Below are 23,875 nucleotides of genomic sequence, written 5' to 3'. Positions count from 1 at the left end.
TCATGTATTTCTGATTTTCATCTTACAATTATCAAGTTCTCATACGCTATAAATATAATGAAACACGTCTACTGTACAATGAAAGTAAAAAATACTGAATAAAGTAACTTTTTACCACCTTTCTATAATTCTTTGAGGAGAGATAGACAATATTGGCAGAAAATTTTTCGTGCTCTTAACATAGGTGGTATTTCTATAGCAAATAACTTTGGAAATACTGTGAATATTGAGATAAGAGTGTGAACAACCTGTGCCAAATTGGACTTTAAATCTATTGGCATTAAAAAGTGAAAACCGCCAAAACTTGAGATAGATGGTATTGATTCTTAACCGTCGTCATGTAATTGCACATTAGCGGCATAGTTTGGCAAACAATTGCTACATTTGTCGCAGAATCAATGACAAAGAGTTCTTGAATGGAGACTACGTCGCTGCAAATATTGATGGATGCCCTACAGTTTGATGGACAAAAGTCCTTAGAAGATTGATTATTGGTAGTAGATGGATGAAAATGAAAGAGAGAGAGAGAGAGAGTATGGTTTGTGATGCGTCCAGCAGTGGACTGCCATTGAAATGATGATCATGTTCAGGTTTCAGTCAGAGTATCATTAGTATCATTAGTTCTTTATTTAGTAACTAGCAGCTTTCGTACGCGTGGATCCAGGGGTTTGGGCTGTGCGTTGATAGATCACTATGTTAGTCAGTCAGTTAGTCAGACAGTCACCTTTAAGTCATAGATGTAATTACGTCATTGAGTCGGATCCTGAGCTATTCTTCCGTGAGTAAATTAGTGTATGTCGTTCCCTAATTTTGTAGGGCGCTTCCAACATAATAAATAGAACAGATTTAAGATACCAGGCACACTTAAATACAGCGCTCTGCAACGCCTAAGCTCCAATTTATAATGAGGTGCTTCAAAGCGCTTTATTATAGAAAATAAAATGAATTTTCCGGGTGCCGACAGTAACGACGAAGTTATTAATTAACGCCCACTTAATTGTGTTAAGTAATATAGCTAGCTCCTAGTTAATTATTTCAATCTTCCAACTAGCAGGATGTTATCGATTTGTAGAGAATCAAGACAAAATAATGATCTTGATCTCGATGATTATAAAGCTAGGGAACGTCAGTTAAAAAGTTGTCTTCAATTTTTAAATTAAAAAGGGAAAAGACATGTAATTTTGTGAGTACGGGCTTATAAATTTTTCGCTACGGAATATAATACTTACGAACTACGAAAGTTCGTATAGTCATGTGAGTAAACACGAGTTATTACGCTCCTAAAATTAAAATCTAAAACGGCTCTTATCTGATGAAGGATTAACAAAAGTGAGGATTATCTGAAAAGTTTATTTACGACCTCGAGCAAGCCTGAAGCGTCAAAAATTTATAATTTAATGTCGGAGCAAACTTTACGTGTTTCGGACAGCGTGAACTTTTGCAACGAAACTGTTGACTTTTCTCTAAAGTGGAGTAGCGTTTGGAAAAGACGTTTTAAAGTTTGATTAAAACTATTGACACTTTCAGGAGTTTATTCTGGAATATTCTTAGAACTCGATTGAAAATAGAGCAGTTTCAAGTAATGTGTGGTTACGTCTCAATTTGATGTTGTAGTTTAAAAAGGGTCATTTTAGGCCGCTGTCGAATTTGGGTCTAAATTTTCTGGAACATTCTAATGGGGTAAGTATTTAGATTTAAAATTAGATAAATAATTACTTATTTTACGAATTTTCACAGTTAAAGTTAATTTATCTGGGATTTTCCTCAATTTTCGTGTGGTTAGGATCACTCCCATTCTTCCCATCCATGGATGCAATAAGAGCTTAGGCTACTAAGAGCCAAATATGCGTATATGCCTCCCGTCTGGCCACGTGGGGAATGTAGGCAAAATATTCCATTTGCCTCTGGAGAACCCTCTCAAGGGCTGTGAATTGCAGTGAAGAGTAAAATGACCAGATGATGACTAACGCCCGTATTCACAAACGATGCTTGCTCAAGTGAAGCAGCTAATCGAGCGCACAGCGTTGAATAAAGCTCTGCGATTGGTTCGTGTGTCACCCTGTGTATCCACTCGCACTGTGAGACCTCATAGTAATGTTTGTGAATACGGGCGTGAGTAATAACAAAACACTTACAAACATCTCGATCTGTGCGTTGACGAGCATTTCAGCTGGCCTGTACTTGAGGCAATCCACCATTTCCCTGGTGGTGGTGGATGGGCAGCCCACGATGCCAGCCAGGGTCTTCGCCTTCTGGACAGGTTTGACGGCGTGTGCCCACGACATGAAGGCTGAGCCACTGAACGCTATGCCTCTGATGAAGGTACCTGGGGAATTGTAATAAAATAAAGTAAGGCTGAGTTGCACCACCTAACTTTGACCGTAACTTTAACGATAACAGCTGTATTTGGATTTTGACAGATTTTTGACGTTTGTCAAAGTTAAAGTAAGACGGTGCAACCCAGCCTAACTGTTGTAACTGTCATCAATGTTCATCATCAGTGTGAGTTTATATCAAATGCGGTCACTAGTGAGCGCGTAAAAAATGCAGCGCCCCTAGCGGAAACTTTCAAGAATTAATATATCATACATTTTTTAAACGCGCTCACTAGTGAGCGCCCTAGTGAGCTCACACTCAGCCCTCTGAACGTTACTTTAAACTTTCGGGTTCCATTAAAACTGAGTCTACATGTAGGTACTCCTAGCAATAAGTCGTAGGAAACGTCAAGCAGTTTAGTACACATGCGCTAATTCAAATTCAAATTCAAAACGTTTATTTGCTAAAAACACAGTAATACAGGGTGACAATATTAAAATAGGATCATGTGTTTAGTCTGATCGCAGACGTGCAAAAATTATAGGATTCAATATAAATGTCGCCCAAATAATAAATGACGCCTCTAAGTCCTGTTACTCTCAGTTATAATTAAATGTAACTCTAAACATGATTCCCTTCATATTACGTGAAAATAGACAACTTTTCGATAAATCTAAAAGTCCACTGAGCACATGTTTTAAATCTAGGATTAGTTAGAAACTAGATCTATACTAATATTATAAATGCGAAAGTAACTCTGTCTGTCTGTCTTGCTTTTACGCCTAAACCACTGAACCGATTTTGATGAAATTTGGCATAGAGATAGTCTAAGTCCCGGGAAAGGACATAGGATAGTTTTTATCCCGGTTTTTGAAACAGGGACGCTCGCGAGTTTTTCTGTGACAGACAAAATTCCACGCGGGCGAAGCCGCTGGCGGAAAGCTAGTACCTATCTATAGAATAAAACATAATTCCACTGGTAGTTTGTTGGAAGTCGTTAGCCGTTAGTTAAACAGAGTGAGTTTTAATTAAGACTTGGTATTATCCTAGATTATCTAAACAAAGTTTCCAAACTAACTAGATCTAAAGGATTACTTTACGTAAAATCGTATTAACATTTCTACATTCAGCGGCACGGAATTTGGCCCAAGCTTAAACACCCAGATATGAGGCCAAATAGGTGTTGTATACCTAAGTTTCGTGTGACATATTAATAGAACATTTGTTTTTGTTAGTTTAAGAGGCTAAATTAATAAAAAAATGCGTCTGTTTAACTTTTTTGACTCTAGAAACGCATTTCGTTGTTGGAGCGTAAAGAGTACGGGTAAGTTTAAATTCGATATTAAATGTTGTAAAGGTTTGGCATTTTGTTTTTTGTTTTTAAATTAATGTTAGAGTTATTCTCGTCTCAATAATTTGAAAATAATGTCCATTACTTCAGCTCAAGTTACTCAAATAGTGTTGCTTAGAAGTCAAGGGCGTATGCAGCGAGAGATGGCTGAAACTTTCAATTTATGGCGTACAAACTTAAGATACACGTTAAAAAGGCATGACCAGACCGCCTTTTACATAAGAAGACCAAGAAGTGGGGAATTAAGGAGTAAATCAGCGCGCGATGACCCGATTATCGTGCTTGCAATATCAAGAAATCGGGTTCTGACTACGTTTGAGATACGCCAGCGTTTACAAACAGCAAGCCCAGTGAATGTCAGTGAGCACACAATAAGAAGAAGGATGGAGGATCATAACATGCATACTCGAAGACCATCTCGAGGACCAGAACTTCTCCGATACCTTCGCGAAGTGCGACTTACGTTTTCTAGAGAACAAGTAAATTGTACGTTAGACTAATGGAGTAAAATCTTTATGAAAACTGTCTGTTTGCGTAGTAACTCTTCTCCGCACCTTCTCTATACACTTCCACGGCCGTCTGGAGCTCTTAAGGTGACTCTGCAATCATCGATCCATAGAACTTTACTCCATTAGCCTTGCGTCCAATTTGGATGTTCTCTGGTAAACGTAAGTCGCACTTCGCAGAGGTGTCGGAGAAGTTATAGTCCTCGAGCTGGTCTTCGAGTATGCAGGTTATGATCCTCCATCCTTCTTCTTATTGTGTGCTCACTGACATTCACTGGGCTTGCTGTTTGTAAACGCTGGCGTATCTCAAACGTAGTTAGAACCCGATTTCTTGATATTGCAAGCACGATAATCGGGTCATCGCGCGCTGATTTACTCCTTAATTCCCCACTTCTTGGTCTTCTCATGTAAAAGGCGGTCTGGTCATGCCTTTTTAACGTGTATCTTAAGTTTGTACGCCATAAATTGAAAGTTTCAGCCATCTCTCGCTGCATACGCCCTTGACTTCTAAGCAACACTATTTGAGTAACTTGAGCTGAAGTAATGGACATTATTCTCAAATTATGGAAACAAGAATAACCCTAAGATCAATTTAAAAACAAAAAACAAAACTCCAAACCCTTACAACATTTAATATCGAATTTAAACTTAACCGTACTCTTTACGCTCCAACAACGAAATGCGTTTCTAGAGTCAAAAAAGTTAAACAGACGCATTTTTTTATTAATCTAGCCTCTTAAACTAACAAAAACAAATGTTCTGTTAACATTTCACACGAAACTTAGGTATACAACACCTATTTGACCTCATATCTGGTTGTTTAGGCTTGGGCCAAATTCCGTGCCGCTGAGTGTATTTTAGCACTTTCTGATAGCTTCTGCAAATATCTTCTATGTTCTGACGAAAGCAGGCGAACTGACTTGACTGAGTCGGCGAATAATCTCATGTTAGTTTTGAAGGCCCCGAGTTGTTCCGACTGAGTTTCTTGCGCTGCTTCTTTTTTTTTTTTTTTTATGCTAGCCAAGGCAGGTATTTGACCGCAATCGCACCTGGTGTTAAGTGAGATGCAGTCTAGCACTTCTTCTCAGCACTGGCCCATTTTTTGTCCTGAAGCAGTGGTAGGGTTAATATTGGGACGTGTAAAAGTGCTTTTTAAAAACCTACATTAGTTTTGTTTATTTATTTTTTGGGAAACATACAGTTACAATATAATTTAACTTAGGTGCAGTAAGAAAACACATAAACCAATTAAGTTTCCACAGTTAAATATACACATAAAGTTGGGCAAACCATTATGAATAAAATTTTGTTGTGAAAAATATAAACTTATATAAAAAAAGTAAACAAAGTGACAAAAGAAAAATTATCAACTACCTAATTAATAAAGGAGCGAACTGCAAACATCACCTGACGCTCGCAATTTAGTTGCCACAAGACAAATCCCGGATTTGTTTTTTAAACTTACTTAAATTAGACCCAAGTATGTCTAATTCTTGGAATTGCTTGTTATGAGTTTTTTACGACATTATTTCAGAGCGGGTGTAGAGAAGGAGGAGTATTTCATTTGTAGAGCATATTAAGTATTATATTAATCTATACTAATATTATAAAGCTGAAGAGTTTGTTTGTTTGTTTGTTTGTTTGGTTGAACGCGCTAATCTCAGGAACTACTGGACCGATTTGAAAAATTCTTTTTGTGTTGGATAGCCCGTTAGTTCCTGAAGGCTTTAGGCTATTTATTATCACGCTAAGACCAATAGGAGCGGAGCACCAATCAATAATATTTCAAATCGGTGATTTTTTTCCTTTTGAGAGCTGACGCTGCGTAAACGGTTAAAGTTTCGCAAAAATCATGTATGACAGGATTGTTCCCCTTTAAAAGTTCTTTAAAAAAGTCCGCGGTAGCATATGTCTATCTTTTAAGGTTGGCTCATAGTAACCATTTTTATGCAAAAAAAATCTGTTTTAAAATAATGCATTATTTGCGAAGGTGTTTTTATAAACATGATATTAATCCTTATCCAAATAAATAAATTATTCACCACAAGTATTTAATTTTAAACATTCTTGCCCTTTACACCATTCGATTTCAATTAAATATCTTAGGAGATATCGCAGTTTTAAAATCACATCGCAGCAAAATAATGATCAAGTACTACGCGCGCTACTGATGGATCAATGCACAGCCTAAACCGCTGATCGTAAAGACCTGAAACTTGGACGGTATGTTCTTTGTATGACGTAAGCATCTGATAAGAAAGGATTTTCCAAAATTCTACCCCTAAGGAGGTAAAAAGGAGGGGCAAAGTTTGTATGAAATAACGAGATTCCTTCGTCCAATCTACTTAAAATTTTGCATAAGCATTCTATAACAGAATTAATGGAAGACGTTAAAAGAAAGTCGTGTTAGTTACTTCGCTTATAACTCAAGAACGGCTGAACCGATTTAGCTGAAAATTGTCAGGGAGGTAGTTTAGAGCCAGGAGAAGGACATAGGATACTTTTTATCCCGTTCGAAATAAAAAAAAGTCTGCTTATTTATTGCCATTAAGGCGGAACAAAGTTCGCCGGGTCAGCTAGTAACATGATAAGCACGTTGTGAAGCAATTTATGTATTGGTCATCCTGTAGGATGTTAAACTGGAGGTACTGGAAACTTGTACAGTTTTAACTTGTGAATAAATAGAGTAACTTTGTCCAGGTCTATTGTATTTTAAACTTGTAAATAGAGCGGTGTGAGTTATTCTAGAGTGATGTGTTAATTCTTAAGAAAATAATGAGTTGTTTACTGTTAGAATACCGCAATAAACTAACAAGTGAATGTACTGAGATAAATCCTTTGTGATAACGAAGGTACAGGGCAATGACTTTTTGAGGACAAAAGACGTACGCAATAGCCCTTTGAGTGTGTAAAATTTATCTGTAAAAAACTAGCCAAGTCTTGATGGAGCTGCTTGTTTATCTCTAAAAAGTAATGAAATCTAGACAAAGTCGTGCCAAGTCTATGGTTCCTTACTGCGATTTCTTTATTATTATAGTTAATGTTGTGTGACTTGGCCGTTGAAGGGTACAAAACCAGGTGCTCCATGATACCATTGCACCAATCTGTCGCCAGAACCGCTACCCATTGACGATGGAAAATTGCCACTTGGAAAACGTTGATTCAACAATAACCATTCAATTGTAGGTTTAATAAAGCTGCGTATTTCAATAATACTTATGTATGATTATCTTAATAAAGATTGTTCAACGGCCAAGTCACACAACATTAATTATAATAATAAAGAAATCGCAGTAAGGAACCATAGACTTGGCACGACTTTGTCTAGATTTCATTACTTTTTAGAGATAAACAAGCAGCTCCATCAAGACTTGGCTAGTTTTTTACAGAATGTTTTTAGTGGGATTTCACTTCTTTTTGTAGAAAGTGGCAAAATTATTTAACGTCGTCGTTTTATCGATATTTTTTTACGATATTAAACACAAATAAACTCAACGACCTTTAAAATGGACAACGAATCAGAATTGTTTTAATAACATAACCTTAGCGAACCTTACAATATAATAAACGAAATCAACGAACTGCAAATTTACACAACATCAACTTAATTAATCGACGGGGGGCTCTAGAAAGGAAAAAATCTGGACACCGCTTGGACGCCGCTAGCGCCATCTAGCGGTGAGCGATACAGGCGAACACCACGGTGCCGGAGTAGTATTGATTATGAATGTGGTGTTACTCCAGATCTTCGATTTTCCTAGTTTTTATAGTTTTCCCTTTATGTGGCTATTAAACCCTAACTCTGTACCAAATTTCAGCTCTCTGAGTTGATGGGAAGTACTACATAGTTCTATTTTGATGATCATCAGTGAGTGAGTGAGTGAGTGAGTGAGTGTCGTAAATGCGAAACTTTGCTTTCGCATAACTTCGGAACTAAATGACCTACAGACTTGAAATTTTGGATTTTAAGTATGTGATTATAGCTTACTAGATGACGAAAATTTCTGCGTTCTGGTCTTATCCAGAGGTTCTCAAAATAGGGGCCTAAAAATGCGGCGAAATGGTTCCAGTAAAGGATGGTACGGCAGTGTTTGCTTCGCGCTCGACTTGGCGGGGGCACTGCCGTGCCCCCAGAAAGAAAATAAATAAAATAACCAAATTAGCTAACAATTTAAATGAGAAGGTTTAGGTTAGTTAGTGTGTAAGTTTTTTAATTACAGTGGCTAGTATAACTGTAGCATAGATAGATGATACTTAACTCACTTAAAGGGCCTTTACATTAAATAATTTTACTTATCTGAAACTCTTTTGACAAAAAGAATTTACGACTATGTTATTCCGTAGGTACTTATCTTATGTACGGTACTTGTTATGTACGGATCTGAGACGTGGTCGCTTACTATGGGCCTCATAAGTAGGCTCAAGGTCACCCAAAGAGCGATGGAGCGCGCTATGCTCGGAGTTTCCCTGCGTGATCGAATCAGAAATGAGGAGATCCGTAGGAGAACCAGAGTGACTGACATAGCCCGCAGAATCGCTAAAATCAAGTGGCAGTGGGCGGGGCACATAGCTCGAAGAGCTGATGGCCGCTGGGGCAGGAAAGTTCTTGAGTGGCGACCACGAGCCGGAAGACGTAGCGTGGGCAGGCCTCCCACTAGGTGGACCGACGATCTGGTGAGGGTCGCGGGAGGTGCCTGGATGCGAGCGGCGCAGGACCGGTCTTTGTGAAAATCCTTGGGGGAGGCCTTTGTCCAGCAGTGGACGTCTTTCGGCTGAAACGAACGAACTTATAACTTTTCATCAAGATTTTTTTCCATAGACAATAACGTATTCATAAAAATGTTAGAATACAGTAGTAAGATATTTTTGGCTTCTGCAAAACGGTATCATCATAAAAATATTGAAAGAAAGAAAGAAAGAAAGAAAGAAAAATATTTATTCGATGCAAGTAGGTACACAGCAGGATAATAACTAAAACTAGACAACAGAACGTCTACAAGCACCAAAATGGCATCAGCTCAGTATACGCCGTGATGGCAGAGAGCGCATCACGTATTGCAAGGTTATCTAGTAGCAAGTTTTAATAGCAGGTACCTACCTATCTGCTATTGCGATGATATCCGAGTCTACTCGTAGTGATACCATTAAGAGTCATCTGTATGCAATGCACATACACAAAATCAACATTTGTGTTGATGACTGTTTGTTTGTCCGCAGATCAAGGTGCCATTGTCTACGGCAGTACCTATTTGCAGGTCAGTGGGTAGGATTTTTTTCTTGATTGTTTGTTCAAGTTGATATCAAAGTATAATTATGGTATTGTTGTGTTAATAAATATTTGTATTTAATACAGACGTAGGTGTAGTTGTTTGACTTTTTTCGTACGATTCCCTGGAATTGCTTATCTGTTTCAGACACAAGATGTTCGCTCTGAAACTGAACTTTGCTCGCTTTCTTCGTTAGCAAACGTTCACCTTCGATATAATTTCACTTATAACATTTCGTTTAGGGTGGATATACAGGGTGGAATTTTGTGATGCCACCTGTGTGCCTACCATGAGTTTACGTTAGGTGAGCTCGCTAGCGAATACGTCAAAAAATTCTATGAAGATTTTATTTCTTGAAAGTAGCCACTAGGGGCGCTGCACAATATGTCATACATTTAAATGTCATTTTTTTACGCAGTCGCTAGCGAGCACACCTAACGTAAACTCATGGTAGGCACACTGAAGGGAATGTACTCTTAATACTGTATCGTCACGCTGACAGGATTCCCGCCATACATCATGATGTTCGCTCAGAAAAACTGCTTGTTAAAGATTCGCCTTAGCTACGATGTTATGTCACTAATATCAATTAGGCTTCGTTTAGGTTGGATTGATTAAATACGTTTAGGATAATGCTGTTTTGCCTTTCGACAGGGGGACAGATAGTGGTAGTGCACACTAGCGTCACGCTGTCAGGGTTCCCGCCAAACGTCATAATGTTCTCTCAGAAACTGAGCTTTGCTTGCGTTCGTTCGCAAACGTTCGCCTTCGACATTTCTCACTAATATCCTCATATCAATTTGTTTAGGGTGGATAGATTTTTTTTTATCCACAACGAGGAAGCTCTTGGCCTGTATCTCACCTGATGGTAAGTGACGATCAGGCCGAAGTTGGAAGCGAGCTTCACCCGGAATCCTCAACCACGGAGGAACTGGCTACCTTACCTCTATCCTATTATATTTTAAAATAATAATATTTTACCTTTCGACAGAGGCGACAGATAGTGGTAGTGCACACTAGCGCCGCCAGCGGAGCAGCCGGTCAGCGTGACGCTGTCAGGGTTCCCGCCAAACATCATAATGTTCTGCTGCACCCAGCGAAGCGCGAACGACTGGTCCTTCAGCCCGAAGTTGCCTGGGGCCTGCTCGTCGCCGGTGCTAAGGAAACCTGGGAAAGGTAAGCCAGTTAATTTTATCCTACTAATATTATAAAGGCGAAAGTTTGGATGTCTGGATGTCATGATGTCTGGATGTTTGTTACTCTTTCACGCAAAAACTACTCAACGGATTTTGTTGAAACTTTACAGTATTATTGTTTATAACCCAGATTAACATATAGGCTAACTTATGACGATATGTGACAAATAAATTTTATTTCAATAAATAAATAAGACGTGTCTAAAAAGCGCCATCTATCTATCGTCATTGGTTAAAATCTACAGCGCTGGACAAACTACTGTATGACGTTCGTAAATATTCATTCGGGGGAAGCCGTGAAACGCCATCTATCAACATGATATCTAACGGGGGTAAAACACTAAACGAGGCCCACGCGAACGAAGTCGCGGGCGGCCGCTAGTTGAAATAATAATAAGACAGGTGGAAAGGTTGTTGTGGAAATCTTTGGGGCTTTGTCTAGAAATAGACGTCTTTGGGTTGAAAAGAATAAAGGCGATAATTAAATATCGATCCTAGGATAGTTCAGTCCCCTTCGCCTAGCTAGACTATAGTAGTTAGTACCATTTCGCTATTGCTATTACGATATTACTCTACATTTCAGGCGATTATAAGCGATTAGGCAAATTAGACGTACAATGAAGACGTGAAACGATCTAATTGGTCTGAAATTCATAAGCACGTTTTTTTATGACTCTCGAGACCAAGGTAGGTGACCGATCTACTTGAAAACTAGGTTTCTCTGAATCATACATAATGGAATTTCTCGACAGATTTTTCGCTAAGTAACTAACTTCGAACTCATTGATTTACTAAACTAACCAAAGTTAAATTAGGAAAGTTGAAAAGAATAATGCTAATTAATATATAATGTAATAAATTATATTTACGAACTTCAAACTTAAAACATTGGAAAAAACCTTTGGACGTGCTTAAATGACTAATTCGTTAGTTGATTTGGAAAAGTTCCACTTGCACTTATGTTAGTTATAATATTTGGAATAAGATTTCTGCTACTACACCACTAGGTATAATGTAGTGAGTGCAGCAAGATGAAAACACGGTTTTAACACAAGAAAATGATGAATACCTTTATTAATTGTAAATTAATTTTATGGTAAGATTCCAATCATTAATGTGCCGTCGACTGTATCTTTTTATCCAATGAACATTTTCATTCCGGAGTTTTAATCTTTAATGTAGGTATTCGTAGAACTTTTAAGTAGGTCACGAAACGTCAACCTCAGTTGCTAAAGTATGGCAGCACTAATTGTTTTTTTATTTATTTAAAAAGTTCAGAGGGTAAAGAAATAAGCAATTTTCAGTAAGTTTAATCCATGCCAAGAAACTTAAAACCTCTTTTATAGCAAGTGAATAACGGTGTGCATTTTCCGCATTTATGCAGTGAAGCAATTCAGAGTTAAGTTTTGCGTGGATAGGTAAAAGAAATAGTCAGATTTTTCTTCATTTGTATGAGTATTTTCGCTAAAATGTTGTTATGGTGGTATTATTATAATAGTTGTGCTATTAATCAACTGTAATTACTATGCGAGAAGGTATCTGGATTAGAATCATATTCTCGCGTAGTTTCGTGGTATTTCAAATACACAAGTGAAAAACACTCGAGTTTCAAATAATTTATTATAACAGTGCATGAAATTCCTAAACACATAAAAATAAAAAATCAAGCCTCAAGAAAGAAAGATGTAGAAAAATGAAAATTATTCATTTGTTTTACATCATTTTTTCTCAAAGGCGAAAAGTAACGTGTTCATTTGTTTTTTTTTATTTATTTTTAAATTATTTAGGAATATGCAAAGGCATACTGCCAAATAGCCGTGTCTCAAATTACTAATTTTTTAATGGAAAAAGACTGCATTTAGCATAGGAATTTCATGTTACGGATCTTGGCACCTATTTAAACTCTTTTGTCGCATACGAATCCTACATTTCTCTACTTCCTTTGTTCTTTACCTCCTTCCATATAGAGTTGCTTAAATTTTAATGTTTTCGCAAACGGTTTTGTTATTTTAACTCTTTGTAGGCTCGTGTATGTATTTAAGGAATAAAAGCCGTTATAATAACATCAAAGGGTTACAAGCGTTTACTTATACAGGGTGTTATACTGACGAAAATATAAATCTCTATGGCTATTTAAAAAACTCAGTAAGGTGATTCATTCTTTTGAGCCTCGTATAGTTAGAATGTTAAATGAATTACAATGGAATTAAAAATATTCATAAACCAACCACATTTTTTGCGCTAAATTATTGTAACCTAAACTCTACTCGTAAGTCTCTTCTTTTTTTAGTGAACTTAATTTTACTTTAAGTACCAAATTATGGGTTAGAATCTCGATGGAGGCCAATGAGAGGTCAGACATTTATGCCCAAATGCAACCCATGTAGAAATGTACAAAATTATGTCGTTCGGTCACAATAGCTTTATCTACTTAAGCAGAACAGCATGTAACGAATAATCGCACATACCTTACACGTGTCTCAATAACACAAAGGTTTCCGTTGTTTATTTTGATTCACCGTTTCTTGTGAACACCCTGTATAAGTACGCAAAATCCCAAACAGTTCCTGGTAAAGCCGCTTTAAGGTATAAAATGAAGAGGGTAAGTACAGTCGACAGCACATCAGAGTTATATTTTTGTTGTAATATAGCTCGTATTACAACTGAATAAAACTCAACAGTGATTGGACTTTAAATTTTCCAATTTAGTTGTTTTAAAACGATTTCTATAGACGGCCTTTTCTCTCTTATGCGAAGTTTGGGAGTGTGAAAAAGAGCTAGATAGGAAGATACATTATAATGTATAGATATTTTATTGAGTAAACAATCAAGTAATCCTCGCAATTTAGAGAAAAATATAATATTTAGTACATTTAAGTATCTAATAATGTTCGTAATTTCAGTCATGCTTCAGAATTTCATCCTATGAAAACCTTTGTTTAGGACAGTTTGTCTAGTGGTAGTTACATAAAAGTCTGTAGATGAAGTACCTAGTAAAACAAACAGTAACGTTACGCAAAATTAATCCCAAATTTAGGTTCTTTATTAGTGTGTTAGGCCCTTTTCAGAGCACTTATAGCTTACCTTTCCACCACTTCTTCATTACAGAAAACACAATTAACCTACAAGATATCAAGTTAGGTAGGTGAGATTCATGCATTCTCGTCATTTGTCATTTGTATGGAACCAAAAGACGGTCTTTTATACACAGAAAATTATAAATAACTTGAAAAAATCGAACTGTTTATATTATAAGGCGGGAATCGAATCGACTTTTTTTATCAATCAAGGCAATCGTCTTTTATAAAGTTACCAAGCAAGCTAGGCAGGTAATGCAGTCTCGTTTCTTGTCATTTATAAAGAACCAAAAGATGTCTTACCCAAAGGCCCCACCCGGTAGTTCACCGTGACCACCACCATGTCTCTGTCCATCAAGTTCTCGGCTCCGTACATTCCCCCAGCGCCGTACATGAAGGCTCCGCCATGGATGTAGACCATCACTGGCAGGTTGGCCCCGGCGTTCATCCGAGGCGTGTAGATGTTTAGGAAGAGGCAGTTCTCGCTACCTGAAAGCATTCGTTTATGTAGTTTGTGACCTTCCTTAACCAATGGGATCGATTCCATATTCCTCTAATATACGACATAAACTCATAAAAAATCTCATAAAACTCATTTATTTTTGCAAATAGGCTTTTAAAAAGCACTTTTACACGTCCCAGTATTAACCCTACCACTGCTTCGGGACAATAAATGGGCCAGTGCTGAGAAGAAGCAGCGCAATAAACTCAGTCACTATTGTCAGCCTCCTTTTCAAGGGTTTACAGTCTTTAAAATATACAAATTATAGTCATAAGTATTGATGCGAGCTAGGTAGTTAAACATTCCAAAAATTTTTATCTACTATATAAAAATAAGTCGGGTTTTCCTCCCTGACGCTATAACTCCAGAACGCACGAACCGATTTCCACGGTTTTGCATTCGTTGGAAAGGTCTCGGGCTCCGTGAGGTTTATAGCAAAGAAAATTCGGGAAAAGGGGGTAAAACGGGATCCACGCGTACGAAGTCGCGGGCGGCCGCTAGTCTTTTATATAATCATCAACTTTATAGTAGCCCTTTTTCATTAAGGTGCTTTTGATATGTGCTTTAAATTTATGAATGGGCAAGATCCTAAAAGACCTTTCTGGCCAGCGTAGGAAGTTTAGACCAAAGCCGTCCTTTGTTTGTAAATTAGTGTGTCTTCTTTCTCAAGAAGATCAAATGACAGCAATGGGTTTGGCTTACACTCCCTACGTTGGCACTGGTTGGGGAGGCCTGATGCTCGCATTATTCTAGAAACCACTTTCTTTCAGATAAAGGTAATGCAAACACGAGTTACAATGCTAAAACGGCTAATTATTTCAAATATGTACTTATTTTGGTATAAAAGTTATGGGCAAATCAATTTCAAACATATGGAATATGGAATCATTTACCAGTAACGCTCTTTAGAAAAGGGTCGTATTGAAGGCAGGGGCTGAGAACCTTCGTAGCGTCCCATGTCCCGGTCCACGGCTTCATGTTTTGAGGCTCCTGTAAAATAAACAATACATTTACATATTTATTTAAATTTGCAATTTTATTTATTAATATAGAATGGGATGGTAACGATCCAAGTGAATTCTATGAAAATGTGCCCCAGTCTCGAAAGGTTATATAAGAAAAGTGTAAAATAAAATAATAATAAAAATAAACTTTTTTTAAAAACAAGCTTTTATTCTGAATTTCGAAAATTTGTATCGCGCATGGAATTTATTCCTCTTTTTCTGTTTGCGCTACAAGCTTTCGAAATTCAGAATAAAAGCTTGTTTTTAAAAAAGTTTATTTTTATTATAATTTTATTTTACACTTTTTAGTTATATCTTAATCTCAGGACCCTGGACATTATCTAACACTAAAGTGCTCGAAAAGACAAATCCAACGAACCCAAACTCGATGAGTTTCCGCCGTTTTGTTTAGGAATTCCTATGGCCACCTCCCGACTCCATCATCAGACCAGCTCAATGGTACCATAATATTGCATTGTCATCGTACTTACATAAGTATACCAAATTTCAATCAATCTCAATCAATCGGTTGAGGAGAACTGGTGTTAAATTCAGTTGCAAGATTTGTCCCACACATACTAACAAGTGAAGTCAATATAAAGCTTGTAAAAAGCTTGTAAAAAGCTTGTAATAAAAAGGTTGTTTTCCCTGCCCGAGGCAATTGTTTTCTAGTTAAAGATGGTAAATAAGTTTATTCTAGTCTAGTGATTTAGAGTATTAAACTGTACTACTAAGAGAGTCCTGAGTTCCATTGGAATCTGTCACTATTATAGAAAGAAGATGAAAAATATGTATGTTGCTGTTAAAAAAGTCTACCATTTTCAGAAAAATAGAGCTACTATTTTAACCAAAGTACCCATCTAACCTTAGCTAGTAATAAATATATTTTAAGCTAAAAAGATAAGGGTTTTCGAGTATGAATATCACAAAATCTGCAATTTCTCAAGGATCTCGTCTTGACAAAAATGCTTTAAGATTTTTGAACAAGGCTACATACATTTCAGCTCTTAGAAGTGGGGGACAAACATTGTTTTCAGTTGGTGCATGAAATATAATAATAAAATTTTACAGCCAGTGGAGCGTTAAAACAGCTTTTGATAGAATGGGCCACGGTTCGATTCATGGACGAGTCAATTTCGAATCAGTCTTTTTTAAATCAAGTTTAACTTTTACTTTTAGGTAGGATTACAAAAAATACTCGTATGTTAGATCAGAATCAGAAGATCTTTCATATACCTATAATTAGGGATATTCCGATACTAATAAATACGAGTAGGTACTCGATACTTTTGATTCGATACCAAGTATTTATTGTATCGAATCAATTTTGCGATACATAATCGGTATCGAAACAAAAATACTTGGTATCGAATCGAATCAGCAAAACAACCGAAAACAATAAAAAAAACCGAGAACGCATCATACAGAACTGAAAGAGTAAAAAGAGTCAGCTAATCAGCTTTAATCGGTTACCGAGTTACTAGAGCCCGAGCCGAAAGCGAGAGAAGGAGACACCCGCACCCGCCCGCAAATCATCTCGCCATTCCGCCATTGTGAAAGTGTTAAGTCACTATTTACAAGTAATTTTATTAATTGTAATCATCAAATTCATCGGTTTATTCCAATGTTATCATGGCATAAACCGATAAATAAATAGTTGTTTTCTTCTCAATTTTGTTTAAATTATTGTCCTTCAACGTTCATTGATAGCACCCTCAAAATAATAAAACAAAATAAAAGTTCCAAAAAGTATCGATATCAGTAGGTATCGATACTTTAGGAGTACTTATTTAAGTAGTATCGAAAAAAGATTTGAGTATTATCGAAATGAGTAGGTATCGATACTTAGGTGGTATCGGAACATCCCTACCTATAATACATGCAACTTTACGCGTAATGTAAAACAGTCAGAGTTAATCACTTTCGCTATAAGTTCCAAACCAATAACATTAGTAATTTAGGGATATTGTATTATAATAAATATGTATTTCAGTCAATTAACTGGTCCACGTTACAGTGATGACGCGCCACTGAATTCAGTGGACAATTCTAATTACACACATTGCATTCGGCAATTGGCAAATGCTTTGCGGTTTGATGGCACTCTGTACAGTCGTAGAGAGAATAGACAGCAAAATATTATTTTGTTAAGTGGACACAGAATAATCATTAGGTACTACTCCAGTTAATATTTATTTATTGGTTTACCAATAATGTACAATAATAAATACATGCATGCATATGCTTGTGTATCCAGACACTATTATAATGTAATTATTATTGGACATTATTGGCATTCCTTTCTTCGGTATTGTCAAGTCCTATTATGAGTGAGTTCACTACTTAGGTGGTAGTGGCAGGGATAATGCAAAATTCAAATTAGAACGTGTGTGAGGGTGCTTTTGAAAAGCCAACATACAGAAAATAAATGAATATTAATACCTCTCGCATCGGCATTTCGACGCCGAAGCCTATTGTCAATTGTGTATTGGGTAAATGTATAAATTGCTTATTGTGTACTAGCTTTCCGCCCGCGGCTTCGCCCGCGTGGAATTTTGTCTGTCACAGAAAAACTTTATCGCGCGCGTCCCTGTTTCAAAAACCGGGATAAAAACTATCCTATGTTCTTTCCCGGGACTCAAACTATCTCTATGCCAAATTTCATCAAAATCGGTTGCGAGGTTTAAGCGGGAAAGCGTAACAGACAGACAGACAGACAGACAGACAGAGTTACTTTCGCATTTATAATATTAGTTGGGATTGCCTATTGTCGGCATTGTCGCCAACATACGGTACGAATTTTGGATCGATCTGTCGCTGTCATTTGAGATGGATGATCCGTGCTGCTGGCAGTTCCGCCAGTGATCCTTTTTGATGCTAATTTGTTTTTTACTTATTTTTATATCTTTTGTTTTTTTTTAGTCATGTTTAATTTCATAACAAAATACGCTTTGGTGGGCTCTATCTCTATATGATGTTTTTCTCTTGCTTCTAGCATAGGTAATTCAACCAGGCTCTATAATCCAGAAACACAGACATTTCGGCCACATATAGGCAGTCGTCAATAATAAGTTATTATTAACTAGCTTTTGCCCGCGGTTTCACCCGCGTGAAATTTAGTATGTCACAGATCGTCATAAATTATAGCATATAATATATTATTCTGGGTTATAAACAATAATACTGTCAAGTTTCATCAAAATCCGTTCAGTAGTTTTTGCGTGAAAGAGTAACAAACATCCAGACATCCAAACTATCGCATTTATAATATTAGTAGGAAGTAGGATAATATTAGTAGGACAACAATCCAAAATTATGCATAACGGCATTAGAGAGCGGCCTTGGTATGACATAATGTTTGTTGAACCACTATTGTCGCTGACTGTACAAGCAGTCTAGTAATTGGCGAGTATCATAGTTTGCAATAATTAGTATTGGGACCGCAGTTGTTATTTTTAACTGGCTTTTGTCCGCGGCTCCGCCTACGACAGTTTTTAGAGTAGATATGATACTTTTGATACCGTGGTAGTGGCATTTTCCGTTTCAGTTCATGCTAGATAATTTGAAAATTTTTACGAAGTTAGTTCGTTGATGATTAGCATCGCCACGTGTATCTATATCTGGAAATGCTGATTTAGAAAACTGCAACAAGAGGACGTGGAGCCAAATTGGGTTTCGAATTCTACGTAGAGTTGACAATTCTATCATGGATGAGAGATTTGGCCTTATTTATATATTTTATTATGGTTTCCGTAGAATAACAGCGTCATGTTCTAGGGTTAACTGCTTCAGAGAATGACCCATGCTGAGCGGAGGCCAATTTTGGTTCTAACTAACTTGTACTTACTTTTATTATTTGTGTGTTATATTTTTTTAAGTTGGAACCAAAATAAATGTTTTTCTTTCTTTCTTTATTATGGCTTCGTGTGGTTTGCACAGCCAGTGTCCAGTAAATCTATAGTTCGTTGCCTATACAGACTGTTACCTCAAAGGTTGTCCATGTACCAATAAGTATGTCTATTGGTTAGGCCATTGTCACGTTAAATGTTGTGGTAAACCTCACAAATGTGCTTGTCAAGCTCAGTAATTGGCAACCATTATGATGGATTAAAATGAGAGATATGTTTTATTGTCAAGGGTAAACACATTGTGCAATCCAGTTGATAAAATGTTTACACATGATGATTGTCGAAAGAAACGTGAGCAATATCTGGGTAGGTAGTAATAAGGATAAGTAAGGTAAGTAAGTTTCTAAACCCATTAAAAAAGTAATTAATTTAATTACAAGAGATTGGTGACATGGAAAAGGTCGTAGATTCGAATTTCACTGTAGTCTATTTATATTCAAGTTGTACATTAAACATCATGTAAATAACTCAAATGTCAACTATGTATCAAATAATTTCATATTCACTCTGTGGTTAGTTTGCGCGTATGATACGTGCTTCTAATTAACAAACAATTAGTGTAACACAGCCCTCGCAGGGTTGGCACAAACGGGTCCATTCTGACTTTGTTAGGTAATTAATTAACGCTACTCGTATGGAACCCTCGACACATTCATGCAGAAGGGTCACTAAAGGAATTTTCCACTCACCGGGGTGTAAATACCTAATTAATATTTGGTTGCCTTAATTGGCTAATTGATAGGTGGAATTAGGTTCTAAATGTTTCAGAGTTTTACATCAGCTATTCAGGAAAAGATGTTGCAATTTTCACAAATTAATTTTCCGCGGAAATGAAATTTTTTGGTGGGAATGACATTTTCTATGAGCTGTTAAAATTAAATGTCTGATTCCATCATCTAGATAGACTCTATCTAACTGACTAGATATTGGGCTTAGGGCTGATTTTAAATCGCTGAATAATTTTTAACTGAAGAATAAGTTTGGTACATTGACAGTTTCAGTATGGGAAATATGTCAAAATTACAATTTTATTCTTCAGTTAAAAGTTATCCGACGATTAAAAAATCAGCCCTTAAAGCAATAACCTTACAGTTAAAATGAAACCTACTAATGGGGTTAAATAAAACCTGTAAAATGATTAATGAAGTAAAAGAGAAACGTTTCTTCTCGTCTCGTACTGATTCGTAAGACATTGTCCCATAAAACTCCTTTAAACAAGAACTACTCGTAGTATGTGTATGAGTTGAATTAACCTTGTAGTTAAGTCTTAAGATTAGTGTCTAATGAGACTGTACAATTAATTATAGTGAGATAAAGATTGCCTATGTACTGTACTTATTTTGTGTTGGAAATTTCCCAAAGGTTGTATTCAACTCAGACACGGTATTTAGAAAATTTAATTGTCCTACATTTTAACAGAGTCAAAATAATTTGTATTTAGTTACTTCATAGAGCAGTAAATTTTTCAAGCAACCTATGGAGAAAATCCGTTATGAAACTCAGGCTGAGTTGCACCACCTACTTTTGACCGTAACTTTAACGATAATCGGTGTTTTTTGTATAGAGTTTGACAGATTTCTGACGTTTGTCAAAGCTAAAGTAAGATGGTGCAACCCACCCTTAGTGTATGAAGAAGTTTCATTTTCAACCGACTTCAAAAAAGGAGGAGGTTCTCAATTCGACCCGTATGTTTTTTTTTTCATGTAAAATTTTCTTATGAAATATTTGGGACGTGTATAAGTACTGAATAAAAGATTTGATTTAAAAAAAAAACTATGAGCATACTGCGTCATCGCATACTATAATAAAACTGGCTTTTGTTAAGTTTACACAGTAAACCCTTTTATATTAATTACACCGTATTTGTTCTGCGAGAGGTTTGTCTTCTCTTACAGTCTTTGTTTTAGGCAATTATATGCTTATTTAATGTAATTGTTGGGAGATAATTGTTGCTAACTTTCAAGTGAGCATGTTTATTTTTAGAGATAGATAGACCATAATAATTTGGAGTTCCCAGAAAATAGCAATTTTTCTACCCAAACGTTCCTATGTTTTCAACGAATATTTGAACAAAGAAATTGAATTGGGTAGTTCAATATTGTATTGTTGTATTTTGTTCAATATTGCATTGCGCGAAAATATGTGCGATTTAGTCTAGGCATACTGGTTTTTATTTATTGAGGCATACCACATACAATACAAAGTAATACATACATAAAAATCTTACATAATATAGAAGGTTTTTTTTGCGTACCTAGCCACTGCCTTTACTAATTTTGCACCGCACACGCCTTTTATCCAGTTTCTTATCATTTGACCAGAGCTTACTCTTAATAGTTATTTTAAAAATGGACTTAATATACTTGTTAGATGCGTCTTAAACTCATTTACCTCTGGTATCAGTGTGACGTGCAAATTTTGGGACACCCTGTATAATAACATTGCAAATGCAGTTTTTATCGCTTGGTTTAGTTTTAGTTTTAGCGTACCTGCAAATCGACCTTGGGATAGCGTGACAGTACTAACAATGATCGTTCATTAGACTTGAATTTTAATTATCTACTTTGTTAGGTACAGTTAGCGTCAAATAATTCGTGACACCTAGGCTGAGTGCACCATCTTATTAACCGTAACAATAAACGATGCTTTTTGTATGGAGTTTAACAGTTGTCGGCCGTTTGGTGTAGTGGTTCAGAACGGACTGCTATGCCGGGTTCGATTCCCGGCCGGGGAGAAATTTAATTGAATTTCTGTGACGGGTCTAGGTGTTACTGTACTACTCTATTTGACGCTGAAGTAATTTTAAATTAAAATATATTTATTTCTCTTGTGCGTTTAAAATTTTATGCTTGATCTTTAAAAAAATCTTTATGCAAACCTTCAGACAAAAATAATTTGGACTTTCAGTCCATTTTCTTTACTATTATGGACTTTTATGTACTGAATTTTGACCCTTACATATAATAATACATATAACACTTCTTGAGTAACTTGAAAAGATACTAAATGACTACAATTCCTGGACTTTTGATGTATTTTTTGCGGCCAGTAGGTATTTTATTATTATTTTGTATCGCTATCATTAATGAACATGTGTGTAACATTACCACGTCATGTATTATTAATAGGTAATCATTAAGTTAATGGTCTGAACTGGCTATATTTGTTTGTGTCATAATCTTCATTACTTTAGTTATTTGGTATTATATTATTTTGGATGTACTATGTAAACTTAATATTCCATTTGCCTCTGGTAAATAAGAGAGGGTCATGCATGATGATGATGATGATGATAACTATAATTGATATCATGTCATTCTAAGGAGTCGTGTAAGCGACTATTAGTTATCATTTTTACTTGATGACTTAGAGAGACCACACATGACGCGACCAGTTTGAAACTTTCAGTTTCAGTTTCATTCATCAGAATCATAACAAAGTTGCAGTTTCGTTGCAGTTGCGTTTCACCGTCTGTTCTGGGCCTTAATTAACGTCTTACTTAATTCTCAAACGAGAGAGATTAGATAAATGTGTCAAAAACTTATAATCAACTAAAGATCAACGAGATTCGTTTCCTTTCATTTTGTTAAATTAAAATTAAGCATTCAAACATATCCATAACAACTGGATATCATAACAAGAAACATTGATGTTCTAGTATAGAATAGATACATAACATTGATTCAATGGCTGGTTAAATTGTACTTTGAACTTTCCAAGACTGATAGCTAACTGCTTCCAATGAGGTACTAAGTACTTAACATACTTAATATAATTTAAGTTTAATAGCTCTTCGTTGTCTTCCAAAATTATTGCCGTTAACTTGCAAAATTGCGCCAATTTTACACATTAGGTACCTACTATTAAGTACGAAAAGTTTATAAACAACAACATACAACTTGTTAGGTTACTTTTAATGCAACTTGACAAGTTTTAATAAGTTGTGAAGCAGTGCCTTTAACTGCGGGTCCACAACATAATTAGGAATACAGGTTTTGTGAAACTTGTGTTAAGCTACACAGCACAGCAGCCGCCTACACAACTTTCTGTTATCATTTTATTGGCGGCATTGCTTTTTTATTTTGTAAATTAACGAAATATTTATTATTTTATTAATCTAAGATTTTGCTTATTACTTAAGCTTTAAGAAAGTAAAAATAAACATACAAAAATATGCATAATAATAGGTATAAAGCTCCAGAATAACTCACTCTAAATCTATACTTCCCGACCGGCGGGCGCGCATACGGTACTCCCTCGAAGCTTGCATAATTTCTTCCATTAGTGGACACTTGCCACGATCCCTGCAGGAGTCCACTGGTCACTCTCACCACAGGATTGGGTCCTTGGCTAGCAACAACCGCCACAAGCAACGAAAACAGAAATAACCTCAACGCGGCCATCTTGCCAACCGGCGCACGCGCAAGCCGCAGTGATACTGTTTATAACTCGCCTGACTCCCGGCTTATCTATTTTCTGCCAGCGATTATGACTCTTATTTGTATAAAGAGATGCTTTATTTTTGAGCGATGATTATCCTTATTTAAATTAAGAGATAACAAGATGTTATCGTAGGCTTATTTTACGTGATCAATATTTGATTTTTTATCGCGCTTAATGTTTATTTTTGGTTGCGATGTGCCAAGTGTAGTTTAAATACCTAACTGTAATAAATAGGTAGGTTTTAGGTTTGTGCTTTGGTTATTTTCATGAGTATAAAGTATGTGAAAATTGACAATTTAAGATTT

The 23,875-nt window shown here is 36.3% G+C and overlaps 1 protein-coding gene across 2 annotated transcripts in view; it reads right to left on the bottom strand.

Moving 5' to 3' along the window:
- The window catches only part of cce-7 (carboxyl/cholinesterase 7), a 42,685-nt gene extending 19,107 nt beyond the window's left edge, over nt 1–23,578 (bottom strand). For both annotated transcript variants that reach the window (XM_028303829.1, XM_028303830.1), the window contains exons 1-5: nt 23,339–23,578; nt 15,109–15,205; nt 14,017–14,202; nt 10,422–10,607; nt 2,136–2,326 (exon numbers count right to left, since the gene is read on the bottom strand). In XM_028303829.1, the coding sequence (XP_028159630.1) occupies nt 2,136–2,326; nt 10,422–10,607; nt 14,017–14,202; nt 15,109–15,205; nt 23,339–23,530 (852 nt within the window). In that variant the 5' untranslated portion in view covers nt 23,531–23,578. The remainder of the gene's footprint in view (nt 1–2,135; nt 2,327–10,421; nt 10,608–14,016; nt 14,203–15,108; nt 15,206–23,338) is intronic.
- Between the last annotated feature and the right edge of the window lie 297 nt (nt 23,579–23,875).

This window comes from Ostrinia furnacalis, unplaced genomic scaffold (genome assembly GCF_004193835.3).
Source record: "Ostrinia furnacalis isolate ACB-3 unplaced genomic scaffold, ASM419383v2 OfSCF1306, whole genome shotgun sequence".
NCBI classification, from domain to species: Eukaryota; Metazoa; Arthropoda; class Insecta; order Lepidoptera; family Crambidae; genus Ostrinia; species Ostrinia furnacalis.
The sequence above is the reverse complement of the archived record's forward strand: the minus strand, read 5'-3'. Positions and strand labels throughout refer to the sequence as shown.